General features: G+C 40.5%; 1 protein-coding gene across 1 annotated transcript in view; it reads left to right on the forward strand.

Annotated features, from left to right (window-relative positions):
- Positions 1 to 24,523, forward strand: part of TRIQK (triple QxxK/R motif containing) — a 60,678-nt gene that overhangs the window by 14,485 nt on the left and 21,670 nt on the right. Inside the window, exon 2 of the mRNA XM_059836254.1 lies at positions 3,780 to 3,860. Coding sequence (XP_059692237.1) covers positions 3,800 to 3,860 — 61 coding nt within the window. The 5' untranslated portion in view covers positions 3,780 to 3,799. The remainder of the gene's footprint in view (positions 1 to 3,779; positions 3,861 to 24,523) is intronic.

Genomic DNA, 24,523 nt, shown 5'->3' on the forward strand with positions numbered 1-24,523 from the left:
AAGAATACAGACATACTATCAAATATCACCACGAAGAAAGTTTGTACACATGCACATGCGTAGATCTTTGAGTGTTCAGTGGTTCACACTTTAAGCCTTATCACTGTTATTAATCATTTGTATAGCACCATAAATGCACAAAGTCCAATCTTTGTGCTATATAGTCCCTGTACTTATTTTTTATTAGTATTTTTAAAGTCATTCACGGTATGTTTCTTTTTCATTAAAGTAATTACTTTAAGATTTTTTTGGTTGATACAGGCTGTGTATGCTTCAAGAATAGTGAGTTGGGATTTAAACACTCCTGTGGCCAGACCTTGAATGGACATTCAGAACTGTTTTTTATCTCACAAAATGCTGTTGACAGTTGGAGGTGATAATAGGCAATTTATTGCGTGTATTAATTATTATCAGTCACTGCTTATGAATAAAAGAGGAGGCAAAGAAAAATCGTGTGTTCTTCTGAGAGTGTAAGCCTTCAAAGGTGAATTACTATAGGGGAAGAGAAAGAGGGTGAAAAAACATTGAAGGGAACCACAAACGCAAAGATGTCTATTGACCCTGTAGTGTCCCTGAAATAGCAATAACCAAAAAATCATGCCGTTGGCCTGGCTTCATTTTCTTAAAACCATCTTTTGTAAAAGCTTGAAAGGCTCACATTGCCTTCAAATGATCTGAAATGACTCTTGAATAATTTTTAGTGATGAGCTCCTTTATGTGTTTTTTAAATGGTTATGTAGTCATTAAAATTCCAGGGACCTCAAGGCTGCTTGGGGTGCATGCAGCATGGGGTGCTGCCTATCCCTTCGGTTCAGCAAGGAAACGGAGGAAAGGGCACATCCTCCGTTCACTGGTGTTGGAGGCAGCAGAGAGACCAGAGACAGCTGGGAAAGACTTGAGTGCAAATTCCGTTTACAGTAAAGGTGACCAGTTATTGTAGGATGACCACTGCTATTTTAAATGGGGAAAAGGCGCTTTTCACATTGTTTCGTGACTCGTAAAGGTTCCAGGCTTTTCCTTTATGGAAATCTGCTCAGAAAGTTACATTGGAAAACACTCCTACAGCAAGGTTCATAAATAATAAATATTATCTCTTATTAATCCATATTTTAGTTTAACACTGGCTCATGGCAAGTTGCATCCTCAGGGAATGCAGGATTCTTTACAAGAGAAGGTGATGAGCCACAGTCCCTGAGGAACTAAATTGTGAAAACAATCTCGGTTTCGTACATGCTAATATAGATCTGTTATTCCCTTTCCACATCTATCACAACACATTCTAAATTGTGGCTGATCTTTTATGCAAATAGCCGTCTTATTAGACATTGCGGCTGTATGTGCTAATGTCTCCATGGGTTTCTCGGGCGTTTGCTATCTAACCATCAAAGCAGTGGAAATGAATGATGATTACTGCATCCCTTTGAAGAACAAAGAGGAGTCGAGGTTCTAGGTGTGGGAGTCGGTGACACTGAGCCACGCAGGCAAATGCGAGCATCTCTGTGGCTCGTATTAAGTTGGGAAATAATTTTTGCCTGGATTTTCTTCTCGTCTTTTATTGGCACTGCTAAAACTGCAAACATCTTTCACAGCTGACGTTTTGTTACAAAACATTAGTAGGCTATTGAAATTGCAAAAGGCAAGTCAAAACAGTCTCTAACAGTGGCATAAAATAAGCCAAGAACTAGTTTTGCAGTGTAAAAAGTATCTGTTATCGCCTCAACTAGCTGAAGGTTCAAACGTTAACTTTTATTTTCCACTCTCGTTATTATGATGTGAACGTTATGGGAGAAATCTAACTCAGTCGAGAAATAGCTGGAAAGCATAATAAAGGGGAAGAAAAAACCCCAGTGGATTACTTTCAGTTCACTGCTTATGTGTTTTACATAAAATGGGAGTATTCTCTGAATTAAACCAAAATAATGTATGGAAACGTTAGAACACTATAATTGAGTTTTCTGTTCAGATTAAAAAATGATGGTATTCTTTTATACAATATTACTATTCCTGAATATCTTTTAAAAAGTTTGCTGATTTTTGAGAACCAAAGTTCATTTTATGCCCTATGTCCCACACTCTAAATTAAGGAGCCTGGTTCCATCTGCGTTGTTCCGGTTTTGTCACTTAGCATTAAATGCCAATAATTCTTACAGAATAAATACAAAAAAAGAAACTGTGGGTTTTAAATGCACGAATCGCTGATGGCATCGTTCCTGCAGCTATACTTTGAACCTTGTTTGAAGTTACGAAGGAAATAATGATGGATATTTAAGGTTATGATGCTGAGGGTAGCCCATTCAGCAGTGCCTTGGCATGCTTTTGTGCCCATGGTTTGGCATCACAGTGCCTTCAAGGGCTGCACTTCCCAGACAGCGTGCCTTGGCAGAGCCCCGGGAAGTTCGTCCTGCTGTAATGCAGCTGGTTACGCCTAACAGAAAAGTAAAACTCTTGCAGATACTCCAAGGCCATACATGCACAGTCTGCAGATGGTTTGTGGCCACCCGGGATGGTTCAGCCAAAGTTTGCCTTTGGCACTGTGCTTGCCAAGGCCAGTTGGGAAAAGGCAAGTGTTGGCTGTTGTGAGTCTTCTGCGCTCGAACAGTAAATCTGACACTTCTGGAAAATGTCAGTCCTCTTGTGAGTGCAGGGGTTGATGTTGGGATGCTTGTGTCATAGAGGCGGTCAAATGGTGGGGCTTATCATCGCTGTGATGACTGATGTCTTTAGCCCAGCCAAAATGGTTAAAACCCAGTGTTTTGAGAATGAAGTGTAACTATTAAAGCCAGGTATTTTTTGACTATGGAAAAAATGGTGAAATGAGCAATTTTCTAGGCCCTTACTATATCTTTTGAGTGGCAGCCCTCTAAGGGGATAAATGAAAGACTGTAAGGTTTTGCACATTAAGTGGTTATATTGGGGGTTTGCTAGAGCACTGCTCAGATGATGCTTGTTCAGTTACATGGATGGTGTGGGAGCACCAAAGTACCAAAAAGAGCATCTTGGGATGAATGATAGTGCAGTTCCCTGTGCAATCCCTAGTGTCACCTGCTTGCGCTGTGCAACGGAGAAGCTCATTCAAGAGTCAGGATGGTTGTTACCTGAAACGCGTTGAAAGTGCTATAAACTGTCAGTGCTTTGGCTGAGAGGTATAAAATGGGCACAGCCCCAGCTCTCCTTTTTGTTCTTCACTTTCTTTTCATATGCAGATCTCTAGAGCCCATGGCAGGAAGGTAGGAGACGAAGCTGTCGCTGTGTTTTAGGTATCTGTTCCTCTCTTTTGCTCAGGGTGGCTGGAGGGCTGCGTCTGCAGCTGCGTTTCCTGAGCAGTTACACCTGTGGATGCACACATGCCTAGTCCTGACTCAGACTCCTGGGTGTAGTGTAAATGTGTTTGCCAACAATACAAGCAGCTCACAATACTACATTCAATCCCTGGTTCACTAAAGAAAAAAATTATATAGGAATGTAATTCAGTGGTACCACATGCTGAATTACAGTGCAATAAGTTGAAATCCTTTTTTCTTTTTTTTATTCTTACTAACGGCATTCTGTAATGTTAATAACCCATGCAATGGGGAAAAAGGTATGTTTAGAATTTATCTAATAGTCTTCAGAATAGTGATGATTAACTGTAGTGTCTCATTGTACTCTGGGAAGGCTTATGTCTTTCTGTATAATCATGTAAAAGTTGCTTGTTACAGTTTTTTCTAATGTTAGAAGTCACCGATTTCCTTAGTAACTTATTTAAGAATAATGCATTTATTTTTTTCTGATACTTACAGTGATTTTTGGATTGAAAACAATGGGTAGAAAAGATGCCTCTACAGCAAAGACTCCTGTTGACCAATACAGGAAACAAATAGGTAAGAGATCTGAAGAAAAGTTTGTGTGCTTAAAAATCTATTTTTTGCAGCCAGGCCAGCTTGTTTAACAAAATGTATTATTCCTCTTCAAAAAGTTCATGTTGCTTGTGAGTGGTACAAAATAATACATGTTCCAGGAAAACATTTTTTATATGCTGTTGACTAATTCATTCAGCAAAACCTTTTATGCAGACAGTGTTTGGTGTAACCTGAAAAAAGTCCATGTTCTGTGTTTGAAAATGGTAGTGAAGTACTGCAGTGCAGCAGATACATGATGTTTCTGAGCTGTTGGAACCTTCCTGATTTTCCTGTTTGTCTCCAGTGTAAAATATGGGTATTTCTGACAAAATACTGTTCCAGCTTTGTAATAATTTTTGATACGCTGAATGATACAGACCTTTACATTGTGTAATGACATTTATTTTCACATTAATGGAATACTTTTAATGTTTTAATAATTTATTTTCCTCGTTCTTTTCTGTTCTTACCCACTGTAAGTGTAGGTAACTTGTATACAAAGTACGCACATGCGCACACATCAATGCTCACACATACACTCACACAGATACGTACATCGCAGACACAAATCCTTGTTTCTTTGCTTAAATGCAAAGGTAAGTGACTTATTTTTGGATTCCATGTATGAGGATTCTGTCTCTCTAGGTGTTAAATAATACTATAAAACAGACACAATATTTAAAAATTACGTATATAAAATGAAGAACCTTAATCTATACTCAGTTATTTAAGTAAATGACTTTGTTTTAGAGTTGCTAAGCACCCCATCTGCGTTTAAATATGCAGAAAAATAGCAAGTGTCTGGGAGAAAAAGGCTGTTTATACTGTACATTCTCATGGTGAAAGAGCTAGGGTATGTGAATAATCTTATTTTTATCATCTCTTAATTCTTTTAGTGCTACCTTACTATTTTAATATAAGTGTTTTAACGGGGTTTTCTGCATTTAAAGTTGAAAGCAAGGGACTATTTTGTATTTTATTTGTTTTAGATAGCTGTGGAATGCTCTGTATTTCCTAATCTTGGGCAGTTCGTATGGCTGGCTTCCTTGGTTAATTCTCTGAGATAGAAACGTGGCTGAAAACCTCCCGAGTACCTTTATGAATGGGAAGCAGATACGATGGAAAAATGTTTAAATAGATGGGCTGTCCGCTTTTGTGCCTTTTAGGTTTCGTGTAGAAAACCTTTCAAGGAAACTATTACCCAACAGAAGATGACACCACAAATATTTCACCCAAATGGGTTTGGTGAGAAGCGGGAACCCTGCTGCTCATCTTCAGGACAACTCGTTCCGTGTAACTGGGTGTTTGGAGAGGGGATGATTGCATCAGCTCTCTGGCATTTTCTCCGCATGTTTTTGATCGTGGCCACTTCTTTTTCAGCCACCTCCTTTAGAGTTGCTTTTCTTCCTTTTGTGAACACCTTCAGGTAACCATGGTTGGAGTAATTTTTTTAAGTCCTCTGCAGGGTGAAAGAGACTGGTGATCTCCAGTAGGATCCCTGGAGAGCAGGCTGGGCTGCTGGATGATCAGGGGGGTGTAAAGCTGCATCTAAGTATGAGACTCACAAAATTACCTCCCACTCTTCCACAGCTTGGGCTACTTCTTGCACATTACTGCCGCTTGGCACCACAGTTGCATGTCTTACACCTGTGAGATGCCAGGACTGATCAGCTGTGCCTTGAGCAAGGGAGACAACTGGTGCTGTAGCAAGGGGGCAAGAGGATTTGTATCAGGGCCCAGCACTCAGAGGGATGCTGTTATGCAGCTGACTCTAGTTTCAGGACAGCATGTTGTCTGAACAATTTGGCACCTTCCCTGTTACATGATGCAGCACCATGGTCCATTGGGTATTGCAAAATACAGTGTCTGAGGGGGCTCATAATAAGCTTATTTTCCTTAGATGTGACGCATTGCTCTTAACTTGGCCAAAAGCAGGTGTTAAAATTTATCGTAGGGAAGAATCTCACACCAGCAGGCAAATAAACTGTATAACCTAGGAGGTGTTTCTGTGATTGTAGTATTCCTTAGAGGACAGAGAGCAAGAAGTAAAATAGACTATCCAGAGCCTTTTGCTCCGATGATGGTTATTTCAGCTCCCACTCTGGTCATTCACTGATACAGCCATAGAGTTTGCCAGTGGAAATTAGTTCTCTGATCTCACCAGTGAACTTAATGAATGTGAGAGGTGTGACTTGAAAATTTATGGATACAGTTTTCTACTTTAGTATTGTGGGCGTGTTTGAGTTTTACATAGAAGCATTTTGGGCTAGCTTTAGACCTGGTAGCTGAGCTTAGTGGAGCTATCCCTCTATTCTCATTATGCCCTTAGGTGCAATAAATAAAAATATTGTCCAATAAAGAACTTTTCTTGCCATAATGAATATGGAAATCTTTCTTTTTTTGCTATTACTTCTTGATTTTTTTTCTTCCTATATAGTTTTGTGCAAAGTGATCGTAATTCATCTGTTTATCACAGAATCACAGGGTGGTGGAGGTTGGCAAGGACCTCTGGAGGTCATCTGGTCCAACCGCCCTGCTCAAGCAGGGCCACCTAGAGTCAGTTGCCCAGGACCATGTCCAGACGGCTTTTGAATATCTCTAGGGAGGGAGACTCCACAACCTCTCTGGGCAACCTGGTCCTGTGTTTGACCACCCTCAAAGTAAAAAGGTTTTTTATTAATATATTTAAATGGAATTTCCTGTGTTTCACTTTGTGCCCATTGCCTCTGGTTCTGTCACTGGACACTGCGGAGAAGAGCCTGGATCCGTGCTCTTTGCACTCTCCCTTCAGGTATTTATATACATTGATGAGGTCTCCCCTGAGCCTTCTCCTCTTATGGGTAAACAGTCCCAGGTCTCTCAGCCTTTCCTCATAGGAGAGATGCTCCAGATCCTTAATTTTAACTCCTCTTGACCTAATTCTTCATGTTCTGATTTCATTCAGATGCTTACTAGAAATTATACAGGAAGAATTGCAATTTTGTCTTAAAATCCGTTCATCAAATAAGCCCGAGATTTGGCAGCTTAGGTACTTTTGCAGGGATGCTTTAGTGTGAGGCTGTTCATTAGAAGACTCCCCAGAATACAGAACGCTGTCACGCTCCAGGACTGTGTAGCTTATGGGAGGGTCATTCTCGTTTGTAGGAGAACAGGCAGAAGGCTCATCTGTTTTGGAGATGGATGTTTGATCACCCTTTCCCAGGTAGGTTATATCTAGAAACAGTGGGCAAAGGGAGGCTGCATGGGGCCTGTCTTTAAAAGATTATTTTATCAAACCATTTAAAGTTTTAAATCCATGCTTGGAGTGATTGCCGTCCTTCCTTTCCAAACGTTCGGTAACTATGGATTCTTGAAAATATGATGGATGCTGTCTGAACAGCTATCTCTTGCTGACTAATGGTGTGGTGGTATTTTTTAGCTCACAATTTAATGTTTTCTAGCCTTGCTGGGGAGAAGGTAACCAAACTGAAATGTTTAATACCTTTTTTTTTTGATGAAAAATGGCAGTCTTCAAGGAACAACGTGTCACAAAGTCATGTCAACTTCAACACAATTTTCAGTTAGATGTTTAGTAGAGTAATTTGAAATAAAAGCAGATTTTTAATTTCATTTTGTTCCAAACTTTCTGTTTTGTTCTGGGTTTCCATACGGCACGCCACATGTTTGCCCTGTGCCACGGTTCAAGTTCATGTTGATCAGTTCAGCCGTTTGCCTTTTTCTCTCCTCCGTGAGTGCAAGATCGCTTGTGTCTTGTTTGCCACTGGGCTGTTAGCAGTTGCTATTTGCTTCAGCAGCATTTTCAGAGGATTCCCCTGGTATAGAGATTGATATTGCTCTTCTCTTGTCAGCTGGCTTTCAGCCATCTCTCCTGCCACCTGCCAAAATTTGTCTGTAGTGCCTCTCGTTCAGCAAGTGCTCTGGTATCCAACAGCGGCACTGCTGTTTCCGTGGGGAGCAGAGGCAGCCTCCTACTTATCAGACCAAACTGGCACTGACTTCATGAAGACCGTTCCCAAGTGGGACAGGGAACCACAGCAGCAACCTTTTCAAACTGGCTTAGACTGTGCCTGGAGGAGGGAGGTCGGTGCCAAGGGAATCTCTCCCCGTTCAGTTCCCCGTGAGCAGCCGAGGCTCTGGAGGAGGCATGAAGAAAAGCAACTTTAATGCTCTTTATTCAGCTCTCTCTCACATACCCAAACATATACCTGTAGTTCAGTAGCAAACGGGGCAGCTCTTCTGCATAGCATCTCCTTCTCACTGCTGCTGTTTGTGCTGCTGTTCTTAATTTGCTGGGATTGGAGGAAAGGTGTGAGGCAGTATGCATCTTTCTGCATTTATGCAGCTTTGCTCCGCAAATGCTGTGAAAATAGCAACAGGTTTTGCACCATATTTGCTTTGTTTACTGTTATGTGTGCTTTAAGTTCCCAGAACAATTCCACATGTATATTTTCCATCCTTCTTCATCTGGTGTGTCGCTTGCTCAGCATGGAAGTCGCAGGATTTGTGGGTAGTGTTCATGACTCGTGTGATTGCAGGATCCTAAGCAGGCATACTGAGAGGATTATAGCATAACTAAAACCTGGTCTGCAAATCGGGAATAGACATACTTTTGGCTCCCATTACTATTGTGTTGCTGTAGCATAATTTTTCATGAGGAGAGGTTGTTTGCCAATCATTCAACCTCCAATTTGTAGACTCAAAGGTCTGCTTATTGTCTGCTCTGTATCTTCTGACTTGCCAGCTTGATCCTTTAGGGGCTGGAGCTTATACAGGCATAGCACAGGGGATCTCTGGAGTAAATAAGGCTCCTCACATCCCCCCGGGAAGGAGTAGAAGTTATGAATGAAAATAGATTCTCTTTTTGTTTTGGAAAGCACAAAGTGCTAGGCTGAGCACGATGGCTCGGTGGTGGAGGTGGTGCTTGTTGGCATAGCACATGCGGGGCGATGGGGTGGCGAAGGGGACTGGGTGGGAGTCCTGAGACCCCGGCTGTAGCACCGCAGGAACAGAGAGAGAACTGCCCACCTGAACTAACAGATAAAACTCTGTGGGTAAAGTCACCCCTGTTTTAAAACTCCTTGGTGTGGGGAACTGATGACTCGTCCAGAAGAAAGGCACCTCATCCTAGTGCCAAGGGCTACGGTCTCACTGTAGCCCTGATGAGATGGAGAAGAGCTTGTCTCTCAGCGTGAGCTTGGTGGGCAGAGCTGGGCTCTGCTGCCTCCCAGCCTCCTGCACAGAGTAGCTCAGCTGTCAGCTGGGTGATTGGGAAGGAGAGCAGTCCCAGTCTCCCAAACTCGGACTCGTTTGTGGTAGTACGGTTGCACTGACAATATGAAGGAATAGACCTTGTCAAGATGGGTGGATGGGTGGGTGGATGGATGGATGGGGACTAGAGGCAGCAAGAACATCTCTGGGGTTCTCATCTCCAGCTACCAGCTCAGTAGTCAGCATGGACCTGTTGCCTCCCTAATTCCAGAGGGGGGCCCTTCTTGTGGCAGATTGCATCTTCACTTGCCCTACTGCTAGAAGAAATGTCTTTATATCACCTCACCTTTTTCCCTGTTTTCCGTTATTGTTCACTTTCTCTATTTTTTTACGGAGTTAATGTCCCTCCGCCTTCCTTATACTGAGTAGTGCCATTACATACTCAAACTGGCCACTAACAGTCTTGCTTTTCAGCTCAAAAAAAGGAAAAGTGTTACATTTTGATACTTTCTTCTGAAATATATTATATACTTTGAAGTGAAATGTGATTGTTTTGTTTTGTTTTGGATCAGGAAATGTTTGTTATCAGCGTCAAAATTTTAGATTTCATTTCTGAAACAACAGCAACAGCAGCAACAGCAAAAAATGTTTGGACTGAATTTGTACTGAAAATCACACCATTTGTCACAAAATAGGAATTCCTATATCTTTTGTCTGTTAAGAAAAGGCACAGGACCAGAAGGCAGAATTTACGTCATCAAGATTGCTCTCCGCTGTCACAAGCAAAGATGTAGTAGGACTGATGTCAATGGAATGAAAATTCTCCAAGCTTTTTTTTTTAGTCATTTTCTTTTTTTTCCCATATTTGATGTCAGTCACCTATTTATTGGGGGAGAGGTAGGGAGGGGAAAAGTACAGAGACAAATACTTGCTATTCTAAGTTGAGACAAAAAGGAAAGAGACCTGTCATACTATTTATTTAGAGTGTAAAAACAACCCAAGAAATAGACAGTTCCAGTGCATGGCGTGCCCTTTTTTTTTTTTTTTTGCATATGGAACATTACTGTCTTGAATTTTTCTAATAAAAATGTGATATTAAGCACATAATAAAGAGAAGTAGAAAAAAACCCCCTCCTTTTGCTATTATGTGTGACTGTTGGCAAGTTTTGGAATCTTTTCCTATGCCGAGTTTCGTACGTCATAGTATTATGCCACGGATACCATGTGTAGTCCCTTTTCTTTTGTTTGGGAGGAGGTTTTATGAAGAATTAATTTCTTTGTCACAAAGATTGAAATAGATCTTTTAGTCAGCGATTGCTGCTTTGATTTCAGTTTTGTGCCAGTGGCATCACTTCTTGGAAACTAAAGCAGGAGCAGCTGAGGAAAACACTGCTGTGAAGTGAAGCCTAGTCTGGCTATACTAATTTAATCCACATTTTGTGATGATTGGGATGTTTTTAAATATGATCTGTGAAGGCTGATGATGAATTTTGAGCACATACAGTATGTGTTCACTTATTTTTTAAAGTCCAAAGCAGTAAAGCTCTATTTTATTGCCTTGGCTTAGAGCATTAAAGGTGATGGTAGATGTGGATATGTACTTGTGTTTGTGTGGATATTATTTAGTTTTCATTTGCTGGGCAGACACAGCCCCAGCCTGAGCAGGGACAGGAGGGGTGGCTGCAGAGCCAGGGGGCTGAGCAGCCCATACACACACCATGCAGAGGTGCTAAGGAGGAAGGTGGCATATCTAACCCTTGGCTCCTATCCCCTCTCCACAGCAAAAGCCTAGAGTTTCTTTGAACTTGATTATACTACTTTCACTATACGTTTATACTATACTTGTTTAGTACTTTTATACAGATGGAGGCTCATAGTCTGTTCTTATTTTAATCTCATCAACAATATCACCATTGCACTCAGTGGAGTCGCTACGAATTTTTTTATAGGTGTAAATGAGAGTGAAATTTGACACGCTGTTTCCAATTGCCGAACTGAATTTCAGCATGGTGTTATTTCAAGCACTTGCAATTCCTGTAAGGGCTTTTGCAGTGATACATATTTGTGCTTGTACTTACTCTCAGCTTCTGATCCATTCTTCAGTGGATTGATTTCTGCAGTCAAAAAAATCAACCTAAAACAACTTCTTTGCATCCTCTCCAAAATATATAAAAATTTCACTATAGACACCTAAGTGTGTGTATGTATATATATATACACACACACACATTCAGAGGCAGAGCAGTTTAACATTTTTAGAAATTCTTGTACCAGGCTTTGAAAATCTTAGCTCATATGTGTGAAGGATTAACTGCAAAGTACTCGTATCTGAATATGTATCTGTAAATCTAACTTTAGACACCCATTTCTAAAAAATCTCAGACATAATTTTTCTGTGTATACAGTGTTCATACATATGCGTTTTCTGTGTGTGGTGCACGTGCTTATATTTGTAGGTAGTATTATGTCACTATAAATGCAAGGAGAGTTGGGCAGCGAACTACAAATCTGATTTCCTCTTATTTCATCATAAGGCAGTAGTGCAGAAGATAGAAGACTGAAATGCCCAGTGTGCATGCATCTGTCAAAATGTGCTTGATAGATGTTTAAGGTGGACGTAATGCATAGTTGTAACTGCATTTTTTCAGTTACAATGCTATGAGGTGTAGCGCTATTTTTTTTGCTGTAGTTAAGTTTTGTCCAGCCATTGTCCCACAATGGAGGGTTGCAGTCCATTAAACCTCCGCTGCACCTCCAGTCTCTGGACTAGCAGAAATGAAGGCAGCGAGGAGTCTGATGAGCATTGCAGGGGGCACTGGTCTAAGAAGAAAGACACAGAGTCCCCTTGGCTCAACTGAAGAGGTTTAACTGAAGGGACTTTTGTATTTCATGCTTCAGGACGTGACCATGTGCATTCTGTAGTTCAGCAGGTATCGCACCTATTTATGGCCTTAAAAAAATGTGTTAGATGTCTGTGTAAGCATGAGCATAGAACAGTCATCTGGCTTTTGTAATGAATTTGTTCCCATTGGTGATTGCTATCATGCGGTCCATTAATTGCACGTTGTCAGGGATTTCTGTAACTGGTTTGTATTATTTTTTCAGTGGAAGCTTTTGCTTCTATTATGCCTTATTTTGGAAGAAAGTTAGGAACTGGCTACATTGTGGTTTTCAAACTCTTGAACTATTTACGGGATTATCTGCTAGGCCCGACATCTTACTTGCAGGCTTTAAGTGTTGGATGGGAAATGAAGTAACAGGACAGCAGGAGAATGATTTTAGTAAGCTCAAACTGCTCAAATTAAAATATAAAAAGGCAGTTGCTTAATTTGAATTACAGTTACAGAAATTGCAAACATCATACGACTAGCTTTTGCTTTTCCTCGATGGTAAAGGCTGATTAAAAATAAGCACTATTGAAAGTATTCACACATTCAAAGTTATTTTCGGATGTTTCATTTGTGTAGCAGTTGGATCAGTATAGCAAAACACCATGAAGTAAACAAAGAGCTCTACAATAAGAAGCGGAATGTGGGAAATCAAATACTCTGCCCTGATTGAGTGCTCTGGTTGCAGTTAATAAATTTACAGATAATACAAGGTAAATCGCTAATCTCTTGTTTAATCTCTGAAATACTTTACTTGAAGTCTGGTCCTTGTCATCATCCCAGCTACATAGATAACCCTGTTTACCATGGGACAAATGGAGTAAGTTTTGCTCTGCTAATCTACTGGTGCTATTCTAAAATAACTCATAAATTAAGTAATAAGAGTTTTGACTGCCTGTTAAATAGGAAAGGTGGAAAAAGCCTGCCTTTTCCTTAGTTTGTTTTCTGTGAATATCTTATCGTTATCACCGTATCTGCATAGGTGCTGTAAGATTCGTAGCAATACTGATATCCTCGATTGAGATACTTGATTTTTCGTTAACAAAGAAACAGTAATTTTAGAATGCGTGGGGTTTTGTGTTAGAATTAATTTTCCAATGGTATTTTAACTGAATACCTGTGGGCTTTCTTGTTGATCCAAATTGGGGATTGGATGATCTAGGGTGTGATAGGTAAGAGGATGCGACACAGCTCATCACTAAATCACTTGCTCAGATTCAGCCTAGGTGATAGTCATGGGAAGATGGTAACTGCCTGGCAGATGTTGGGTGGCATTTATGATGCGATGTTTGTGCATTCAGTTCCTAGTGGAGAAGTGTTGAAAAACATCATTATTTGTTGGCAGTCAAAACAAAGCGGAGCTGGATAATGAACTAGCATATGGAGTGAGACAGTGTCTCAGCATTAGACATGGTCCCTTCAGCTCAAGGTTACGGCATACTGATGAGAGCGTGGCCCAGATTCACTGAAGCTGTTGTGAGTAAGCCTGAACTCAGAGGGTGGGTTAAATCCCTCGGCTTTGGACCTCTTGAGCATAGTGCTAGCATTGACCCGCCTCTTAGCAGCGCTAATTAACTTGGCTACAATGCTGTGTATTATGGCAGTGCATCTCCTGGTTTGAAGTTGGCTTGCACCTAACCAGTTCACATCACAGGCAGAATGAGTGTGCAGCTGTTCATGTAAACCTGGCCTGAGCGACCTTCAGTCACTGTCACTGAAGAGCTGGAAGGAGTTTTAAGTTAAAGTAGAATGCAAGTGGGGCCTCCTAGGAGTGTTGCAGGCATTGAGTGGGGATGTGTAAGAATCATCTCTGTAGGCTTCTATTCTAACAGGTGAAAGGTCTGAGTTTGGGCTGGTGATTCATGTCTGCACTTGTAGGTTAAACAAGCCTGGTACTGCTTTCTGGTACAGAGGCCAACTGGCATCGAATGACCCTGACTATACTGTTAAACTCTTTTATGCCTAAAACAGGGTGGCTGCTTGCAAACTGCGTGTTGAAAATTGCTCCAGGCCCATGTTAACTCTTGAACAATGTGTAGGAATTGCTTGGGAGAGGGCTACTCTGGGCATAAACTGTGCCAGGGACTGTTGTAACAATTGGAGGGTGCAGACCATTGAATTCCAATTCCTATTGGCGTTGTATAATGCGTTGGTACATCTGCAACCAGATAGCCAGAGGGTACAGTTTGACACTACAAAGTTACTTTTAGCAACACCTACCACTCTCTACTTGTTCCTGTCCCCATGTCACAGTGTATACTGTACCATCTTCTGGGATGGCACAGCTGTTTGTGTGCCATTTTTATCCAGATTGAAGATGTGCTGGACAGTTTTTCAGCTGAATCAATTCCCTCAGCTGCTTCATCATCTGGCTGCATGCACAAACTAAGCTAATATGCATCGAAGAGCAGGATGGCACACTGCAGGGACTGTGGTGTGTGGCAAAACTCAGGCCAACAAGTTCAATAAGCCAGTATTGCTGTTGAACATATTGCCAAGCCAAGCCACACCTCGAGTGAGTCTAGAAGGAGTCTTTATTCCCTATAACATGCAGATTGAACAGATTAGGAAGTGTAAGAAAGATTTTCTTCCTGCGTAGGCTTCCCCCGAGTTCTTAGAGTCACTTTTGATTTCAGTCCAGTGGCCTCTGTAGGTCAGATCAGTCCTATTGGCTGAATTACTTTATGAACAATAACTACGATAGTTTAAATCTATGTATTTTTAGAGGTATTTTATACTGTCTGCAGTGAACAATGATGTCTTCCATACGTGTGGAAGCCACAACAAAACCTGAATGCAGTTCTTTTTTTGGCACAGCCTTTTCCATAACGTTCAGGTATAGTACAGTGTATTTTGCCCACTGAACATTAGAAAGAAATGGAGTGAAGTGACTAGTGGGATTATCTCTGAAGAAATACTTTTCCGGAAAAGATAGGCTGCAGTCCGCTGTGTCTTTTCTGGAATAGATGGGGACTATGCAAACTAGAATGAACTGCACAGGGAGAAACATTGAATAAATTGCAAATCAAATAGAACTGAAGGTACAATCCGTAACATACTTCATAGTGTGAAGTGTCTCAGAAAATCAACCTGTTAAGTACAATACCAGATGGAAACGATTGGTAGAGTTACAAGAAAATCAGACTTATGTCTGTAACACAGGAGGCTCCGTGTATCTTGATAGGCAGCTTGGAAAACCACAGACCCCACAGCACATCTTCCATGGAAGAGTTTCTGTCCAAATGGCTTAATGGAAAAAGCAAATATGACCTGTTGTGTTTGTGTAGAGAAAACTATCAAATTCTAATGAGTAATAGTCATGAAAAAGACAAAGAGGGAAGTGCTTTCATGTACTCTTCAGAGAGGGAGAATAAAATATTTTGGCTGTGGCAAAGGCAGAAAAAAATGTAGTCCACAGAGGACTGTCTTCCCCATCTTACTTCTATCACTGATGCAAAAAGAGAAATTAAAAAGCATAGTACAGTGTTAACTTTTTTGCTTTATCCAGCTACCTTTCAGGTAATTTTTAGTCTGAAGAGAAATACTTCCTATAGTCAAGAAGGCATGAGTAGGAAGGTTGGATTTTACTGTGGTGGAGGTTTGGGACATGTATCACACTACTGAATTTAGCAAAATTATTTCAGATGCTCATCGTGTAACTGGGAGCAAAATCCAATCCGTAAGTGTGAAGATAAAATTAATAACATTTAGATACTGGAAAGGCTTATTATATTTCTTCATGGTTTGTTTGTTTTCTGTTGTCAAAGTACTATCGAAGAACTGTGCGTGTTGCTAACTTAGTAATAATTTTGGAAGTTTCACGATAAAGGAGGCTAAACACCAGTACAGGTTGCCCAGAGAAGTTGTGGCATTTCCATCTCTGCACATTTTTTGAAACTGAGTTGTACGAAGACCTGAGCCACGTGATCTAACTTCTGAGTTAGCCTAGACTAGCTTCTGGTTAGGATAGGTAACCTCTAGAGGTTCCTTCCATCCTGAATTACTCTGACATTCTCTGTCATTAATCTCATTTGTTTCTGAAATGCTGGGAATATTTGCTTAGAATGGTACTGGCTTAGAGTCCTACCACAGAAGAGGTTCTCAGAGCTCCTCAATACGCTCCTTTGCATGGGCAGATGAAGAAACAGAAAACTAATGATACAATACTTGTCATACATTGCTATGTGGGAATGTCAGTGTGGGCTGCATCAGCATCTTAAAACATGGCTTATATCTTTACTTTGATGACCAGCTAGCTCGATACCAATGCTGTCAATTCATCAGCTGGAAATCCTAAAAGGAAAGGTTCCCTTGTTTCTGATCATCACCCAAAGTATGGTCATGAAAAAAGGTGTGTTTTATCCTTGTATGTATTTAAAGTAGAGATAAAGCCATTAAATAGGGCACTGGAGACTGTGTTTGAAGTAGTGAGCACTGCTTTGCTCATCCATGTTTAAGAAAGGCAAATTGAAAGTGAAAGAGATGCTGAAAGAACTATTAGGATGACCAAGAAGAGCCTTGTTTAGCACAGCTGAACACAAACTAAGATAAATATGGTTCCTCTCAGTGAATGTTTTGGGAGTAAACACTTGGGAAGGACAACAGTCGATACATATCCAGTCTGTAACTGTGTATAAATGGTCCATAAAGAAACATAGCTGGAAATTAGAAGGCAGTTTCTTACCAATAGGAGGTTGAGCTTCTTGAATAATGTCCTACTTGTAGTGCTAAAGACAAAAAAAAAAACCCACAGCTCTAACTTGTTTTTCAACTGATCGTTTTCTGTGATCAGTTTTGAACAAAACTGAATGCTATGGATGCCTTCACTAACAGTGTACTGGATTTCAGTAGTTCACCAAGTCCTTCCTAGTCATATGTTCCATATGGACAAAGTTTCACTGTGAAGTGGAGCAGCTTCCTGAGATATTTATAGCTAGAAAATGCATTTGGAAGGATTACCATAACTTTCTAACTGTAGTTTTACTTTTTGAGAAATTAATACTGAATATTTTCACCAAAATCAAGATTTCTGGAGAACTGAAAACATAATCTTGACTTTCACAAGATTTTTCCTTTTTATTAAGGAGAATATGAAATTCATGCTGAAAGTCCAGGCTGAAAGGAGAGATATGAGGGGAAAAAGGGGCACATTTTGATCGTAACATTAACCTTTGTTTTTCAGTGCCTGTGCTCTCAACATAATGTGGTGAAACTATCAAAACATTTCCACAACATCATCTTTTCCTGTTTGTTTTCAGGTTTTTTTAATAAACTGCTGGGTGCACATTTGGTGTTGCTGCTCTTTTTGTTCTTTATATTGTAGAAGTGCAGTACTTAACAGGCTAGTAAATACAGCGTGCAATTTCTCGGAGGATCCCCAGTTGTTCATCTTTGACAGGACTTTCCTATGTCACTCCTTGGCCCTAGCTGTTGCACATGTCCCACTGGTAGGAATGGGATGTGACTCAGGCATTTTTTTAATGGGAAATTAAAAAATGGTTCATACCGGATACTTCTAGCAATTAGCTCATCTCCAAGGGGGCAGAAAAGAGAAATGCAGAGTATTTGTAGGTTGTCAAGGAACCTAGGAACATACTTCATTCAGTAAGTAAATAGGAAGAGTTTGGAAACAGTTTACAGCAGGTGCCAAAGGTTGTGGAATAAGGGCATGGTAATATGGTCTGTCTCCACTGCAAAAATCGCTGACTGAAGTGCTTTCTTTAGGTGGAGTTTTCCTTCTCCACCTATCTATTTATTGAACAGCATATGCAAAATCAGTCATTTCTCAAGAATTATTTTAACCTAGCTTAGCACATTTTGAAAGAAATTCATGTGGGTGTGCAGCACTAAGTATTAGTGAAATCTTCGGCATAAAATTGCTTGGATCTTGGAAGTGCAGACCAGTATGGGGGGCATTGAAAGAGCTTTGTTCCCAGTAACTCTTGGAATAGGTCGATAAATTGGCTAGAGTGGGTTAGGGTAAACACCTGGAGTAGAAAGTGATCAAGGCATATGTGTTTATGTGGACTATTGGTCACTAACATATGACAGGGACATATCAACAAAGGCTGCCGTTTGACCATGGCATGGGATGCTGGCCTCAGAGAAGAATGAGTTAAGACTATTGCCATCAAATCTGTGCACTTTTCCTAACCCAAAAGAAGGAAGACTGTTATCTAGGACTGCTTGCACGTTTGATGAATCAGAATGTGAATGTCTTGTCCAAGGTCATACCCAAAACATGTGGTTGAGAGAGGAAAAGATATTCTGGTCCTCATCTATTACCCTAACCGTAAATGCATTTGTCATCTTCCATTGGTCCCTTGCCTCATTTACTACACTTCATATAACTTGATCAGTGAGTCTTATGATCCGTATTTACTTAGCTACTGAAAGAGGGACGGGCTTCTGAGCAGCATACATTATCATAAAATGATAAAAATTCATAAAATTCCGTATTCTTTTGTATATGTTATGAGCAGACAACTTTATATTTATTCCTTGACTTTTCAGTGCCTGCCTTTGAGCTTGCTAGTATCCGTATCTGTATTAAAAACACAGGTGGGTGCCTAAAGATTTTTTCCTATGATATTTCTGTGGAGAAAAACAATAAAAAATAAAGCACTAGCACATCATGGAGTGAACTGTCAGTGAGTCCTTTTGCCACACTCTGTAGCCCTTTTACTGTAAGAAAAAAAAAATTACTGATGAGAACATGAATATTAAATTAACGTCGTATTTCTGCCACACCTTTGGATTTTGCACCAAAAGAACTAAGAAGTAACTCGATATAAATCTTCGTTTCATGTGTGTTTCACTCAAATGTTAGTTGCAGTAATTTTTTAATAATTTAGTGTCCTCTATTCTGCATATGCAAAATCCCTTTGCTAAATTCTTAGAACGTGACATAATCAGATCCACTGGCTTTTTCCTGGATCTAGGAAAAGTTTGTCTGTCATAAGGGCTGCGTTGTTACTGAAAATGAAGTTGTGTCTCTTTTCTTCTGAGGAAATGAACTGTTGAAAAACAGGCCATAGGGAGGGTGTGTGGCTTTGTTTTGTTCTGTATTTCTGTATCTACCTATCTATCTAAGAAATGAGACATCCAGAAAAACAATACACTCTGAATGTGAGACAAACCTCTAGGTTGTGAGGAACTGAAAAATTACTCTGAAAAAGAAATGCATTGACTGTTTGTCACTCTGCATGCTATGTATAATAAGTGTGTCCTTTCCGGTATGTTTAAAGAACGGAATCAATCAGAGCGAGAAATGTTAATAGAGAACTGTTCAAGTATCTTACAAATAACCTCTCTCATCAGTCCTGAGCAATGCCTGTCCTGTCTCTTGGGAGCCCACCGCCACGGGAGGTGGGGGATTTTCTCTGCTGATGCTGCACATCAGGACTTTCCCGCAGGAGATGCACTTGAACTAGGACCAAGTCTCTGGTCACCTGATGGTGCATGGCTGAAGTTGTGTGTCCCGTGTCGCGTGCTAGACCACACTAGGTGACTCTACACAGAGGGACTTCTTCGGCAAGGGAAGACAGAGCGGGGTGTGGGGTTACACAGGACCTTTGTGATCAGAGCAGTGCTCACATAAACAGTTTGTGAGGAAACGGGCTTAGCTAAAAGTTAGTTTTCTGTTTAATTCTGTTTAATTTTGTATGCTTTTAATTCCAGAAACTGAAATTGCTTTGTGCATGGGTTTATAAATATTTAACATACATTTTTAATGAATAAAGAAATTGACTTTAAGGGTCAGTGGCAGATTTGGTTACTTTTTCAGGTACTTTTTTTGTTTCTCATTATATTTGTAAATGTAATTTTAAAATCTTTAAAAAGAAATTAATATAGGCCATCAGAGAATCATCTCTGATAGATAACACTCATGAGTGTTTTTCACTTCTATTACACCATTAGACCAGGATCTCAGAGTTTTTGATGAGTACCAAAGTCTTGCAAGGAGATTTCCCAAGGTCATACAGTAATTTTGTGGAAGATTCAGGAATAGGAAACAGCTCCATGCTTTATCTGCTCTAATCGAATAGTTTTCCAGATAATAGACTATTTTCCTCAGCAGTCTTTCCAGCTTTTGTATGTATCCTACAAGAGGTAGTGTACTTAAAAGATCATCCTGTGGAAGAAAGTTTCAGAAAAAAAGAAGCTGGGAGCAATCCTTGTTTCTTTGAATAAATTGCCCTAATACATGTCTTTTGCTATTTTAATTGTATATAATATAGTCATGTTCAAAATAAGATTATTCCTGAAACCAACTGACTTTATTATGTAAAACATCAACAGAACAGTGATGCTGGTGCGAATGAGGAAATAAAATCAAAAGGTCTCAGATAAACTCATTGCCATCATTCTGATGGCAAAGTGATTGGAAAAATACAGCATTTAAGTTACTTCACAAATTTATATGCCTGAAGAGAAGATGTGAATTAAAGCCTAGCTATTCTTTATTATATATTGAAGATTGCAGTATTTGTGAATGATACCAGACATTCACCTGTAAGGCAGCAAGTCCAGTCCTGAAGTCAGGAGTAAGATGCCATTATTTTACATGTTCTAACACACTACATGCATACACACGTAGTTCCTTTTCTATGAGCCTTCAGAAAGGGAGAAGAAAAGGATGGAGTAGTATGTCTGGAAAAATAAGGATAAATTTTAAAGTTAACCAGGCTCCTCTATCCTATTATCTTAACACAAACACGGATCTCATCAGCGGCTGTAGCCCAGTTTGGCTTTTGAAGGTAAAATTGTGTCTCCTAATATGTCTTCAAGACATTATTACACCTTTAGTTCCGAGGTCCATAAACCATTACTCTGGGTGCTCATAAATATGCATTTCCTTTACACTTTTAAGTAAGCTGCTATTGCTGTCATTCACTTTTAGTTAAGACCTGTCAGGTGGTGTTTCTGTTGAAGGAAAGAAGTTTAAATTATGGGCAAACGGAAGATATGTAGTTCTTAGGAGTGCTAAAATTATGAGTGAGTCGGAGAGATTATTCCTCACCAGTAATTTTAGGATCCCAAGGGATAATGGTGATGTGTACAAGAGATGTTCCCTTCTCCGCTAATTCCATTAAAAGCCCTCTGATTTCTGCGTTGCTGGAGTGAGACTCCAAAAACCTGCTTTTCCATCTTACATAATCACTTTCACAGTATCCTGTAACATCCACCTCTGCTAAGACTGTCAGTGCATTGACTCCTGGAGTGACAGTGATATATAGGTCTGACAAAGTATCTTTCGCAATATGCTTCATTGAAGTGAGAACTGCAAATGCTGACAGTGTTACTGGAAACCTTTTACTTAGGCAGAATTAATAAATTACAACTTGTATTTTGGGATGGTCTTGTAATATACAGCTGGTCCAGAATGATATGACTTGCTAGTAAGGAATTACTGCATCTTGGCAGACAGCATCCAATTTATTTTCAATTCTGAGAAAAGCATTATCCACTGGATAAGACACTGGATCAGGAGTTAAGGCATTCAGGATCACCGTTGTGCCATTATTCTGGTGCCTGACCTCATGCAAGTCTCTTCACCCAGATGTCTTTTGTTCCTTCCCTTCCCCCTTTTTAGACTGTGCTGTTGTCCTTGGGGTGTGATGTGGCTGTGATTGTTCATAGGGTGTCCCCCCCCAGCTCTTGCAGCTTCTCTGCGCCTAGGTGAATGCATGAATCCCATACGTGGACTAAATCTCTAGCTTTAGTCTATTACCCACAAGTTCTAGCTCCAGTCCAGGCTCTGTTTGGTTCAGAGTTGAGGAGCTTTTCTTTAGCAAGTTGTGACCAGTCGCAAATTAATGGTGAGTCAATCTAAAGCAAAGAATGTTTTTAATCTTGGCAACAAGGACACAGGCTAATGTTAAAAGGGTTTTCAGCTCAACAAGGCAGGTGTTAGAGAGAAGTGACCCCAGCTTCTCCTGAGCTGCGCGGTCTCTAAGGCTCTGTCCCTGACTCATCATGTGATTTTGTCAATGTCCTTTGTTTGCCACAAGGCTTTTTTGTTTTTCATAAAATCAGATACATGGTTTAATGCTGGGTGATATCCCAATACCATTAAAATACTGCCGTCCTATTGTGTGTGAGAACAGAAGACTGTGAAACTGTTAGAAATGGATGTGATGTGGTATCTGCGGTGGAAGTCCTGTACTCTGTTTCATAGGGCCTCGTCTGTTCCCCGAGTTACTCAGGTTTTCCATGCCACCCCCAAGACCTCTCCGTTCCAGCTGGGGAAAAGGAAGCTGTGGGCGACAGGTTGTGTCCTTCCCTTCCTGGACTAGCTGTCCCCATTCCTCCTGTAAGCAAAGTCCCACAGCAGAACGGCTGGTCAGGTTTGGCTGGGGAGGTCTGTGGCTCCTGGGAGGGTGCTTGTGGAGGAGCAGGGGCATGGGAGAAGGGATGACTCCAGATCCATGTGGTGCCACAGTCCCACTGTGACATCCCCCAGGGACAGGCCCTGGTCACCTAATAATGTCGGTAGGTACCCCCCAGGTAGTCTGGGGTTAACTACAGCAGAGGGAGACAGATCCTCCCCTCCTGAAACACCACTGACCATTTATGCAGAAGGTTTAATATTATTATTACAGTACTTGGTGATGTTGTGGTGCTTATTCAGCAACCACTGTTGTGAATGACTCACTGATGTTGTCTGGCAGTAGCGTGATACACACCAGAGTTAATTCGGAATAAATTTCAAATTACTGGTACTGAAAACATTTTTCAGGCAGTGGCTGGTTTGGTCCTGTTCATGTGCTCAAGAGGTTAAACTTACTGCCAGAAATGTGGTCTGGAAGAGTTTCTTGCTGGTTCAGATAGGCTAGGGCTGTTGAAGGTGTTTTCTTCAGTGCGGAAAGAGGGAAGGGGGTATTGCTTTCCTCTTGATCATGATCTTAGAATCATTTACATGTGTGTTGTTTCTTTTCCTGAAAAGAATACCCCAGTAGGGAACCTTTGACTTCTCCTGTGACCTCAGTTGCTCCTGTTCTGTTTTAGGGTCAAAAGAAAGCAATTTATGTAAGACAATGGGAAAAAATTCTGGCTATGTAGTTGTGGGGATAAGAGGAACAGAGAAGTTGTTTGGTGGAACATCTGTTACATGGATATGCTTTATTGTGGTCAACTGGATTGGATGACCTGGTCATCAGTCTCTATATTTTCCTTTATTGTCTTTAAGTGCTCTCAGTGGAGAACTATTAGTACTATTTTCCTACCTTCCTGCCTAAGCATAGGCTAGCTTTTATTGGAGCTAACCTCTAGTAATTATAAAGCCAACATCACAATAACAATCAAACAGATGGGACATACAATATTCATAAATTATTGAATGCAGCCTCCTCATCCTTCACAGAAAGCTCTTCAGGACAGGAACAGACACTGTCTTGTAAACACCTACAGTACAACAAGGAGGTAAGCAACAGCCGACGTGATTTGTCAAATCAATCTGATTTTCTTCTCTGACAGAGTAGCAAACCTTATTGATGGGGAAGAGTAAGAGGTGCCATATGCCTTGACCTTGTCAAGGCTTTTTGACAATGTATCCTGGTAAACAAAGTAGAGATGCATAAATATGAAACTATTGCAAGGTGGGTACCAAATTGGTATGAAAGCTGTTCTCAGTAGTTATTAATGGTTTATTGTCTGTTTGTAAAGGTGTAATAAGGGATCTATAGTGGTCTGTCCTGGACCCAATATTTTAATTGCAAGTGGGGTTTTTTGTTTATTTTGCAAATTATACCAATATGCGAGTCAATAAAGAGGTAAGAGTTTAAGAGTAAAATTCAAACTAAATATTAGAAATCAATGAAATGGCTTGGAAAAATAGAATATTATCCAACAAGGAAAAGGGCAAGATTCTTAGCTTTGGTAGAAATAATCAACCTATAGACTGAATTTGGGTAAGAAATGCTTAGGCAATAATTTTGGAGAAAGTGTTTGTAACAGTGAGCAGATTCACAGGCAGACTGTGATTGAATGTGTATTAAGAGTGTATACATAAAATATACCAGTAAGGCCTCAGATGAAATGCTGTGTTCAATTTTGTACAAAGATCGGAAAAAAAGTCCAGAGGAGAGCAAGAGGAGCCCAGAAAACAAAGACTGAAGGACTGGGACTGAAGGACTGGTTCAATCTGGAGAGCAGAAGACTTGAGAGATGTAATGGCAGTCATTAAATTTATAAAAGCCTTATGCAAAGAAAAAGGGAATAAATCATCTGTCCTCCAAGTCTGTGGTGGATATGACAAAAAGTAATGTGCTAAGAGTTCAATAAGGGAGATTTAGGTTAGGTATTGGACATGAGGAAGCTTTTCATGATAAGCCTAGCGAAGCACCGGTGGAAAGCTAGTGAGGCTGGGCCATCTCTGGTTTTAAGGACCTGTTTTTCTGTGACTCTCTAGTCCCTGTGCGGAACATGGTTGCTGGATGTGTCCTTCAGGTCAGTGTCTGTGACAGTGATGTAATCATCCCTCTTTCTCTTGTCTTTGCTACTTAGCTTCTATCTGTCTGGCAGATCCCTTTCTGTTCAGCTTTTTTC

This window comes from Gavia stellata, chromosome 3 (assembly GCF_030936135.1).
Source record: "Gavia stellata isolate bGavSte3 chromosome 3, bGavSte3.hap2, whole genome shotgun sequence".
Classification (NCBI taxonomy): Eukaryota; Metazoa; Chordata; class Aves; order Gaviiformes; family Gaviidae; genus Gavia; species Gavia stellata.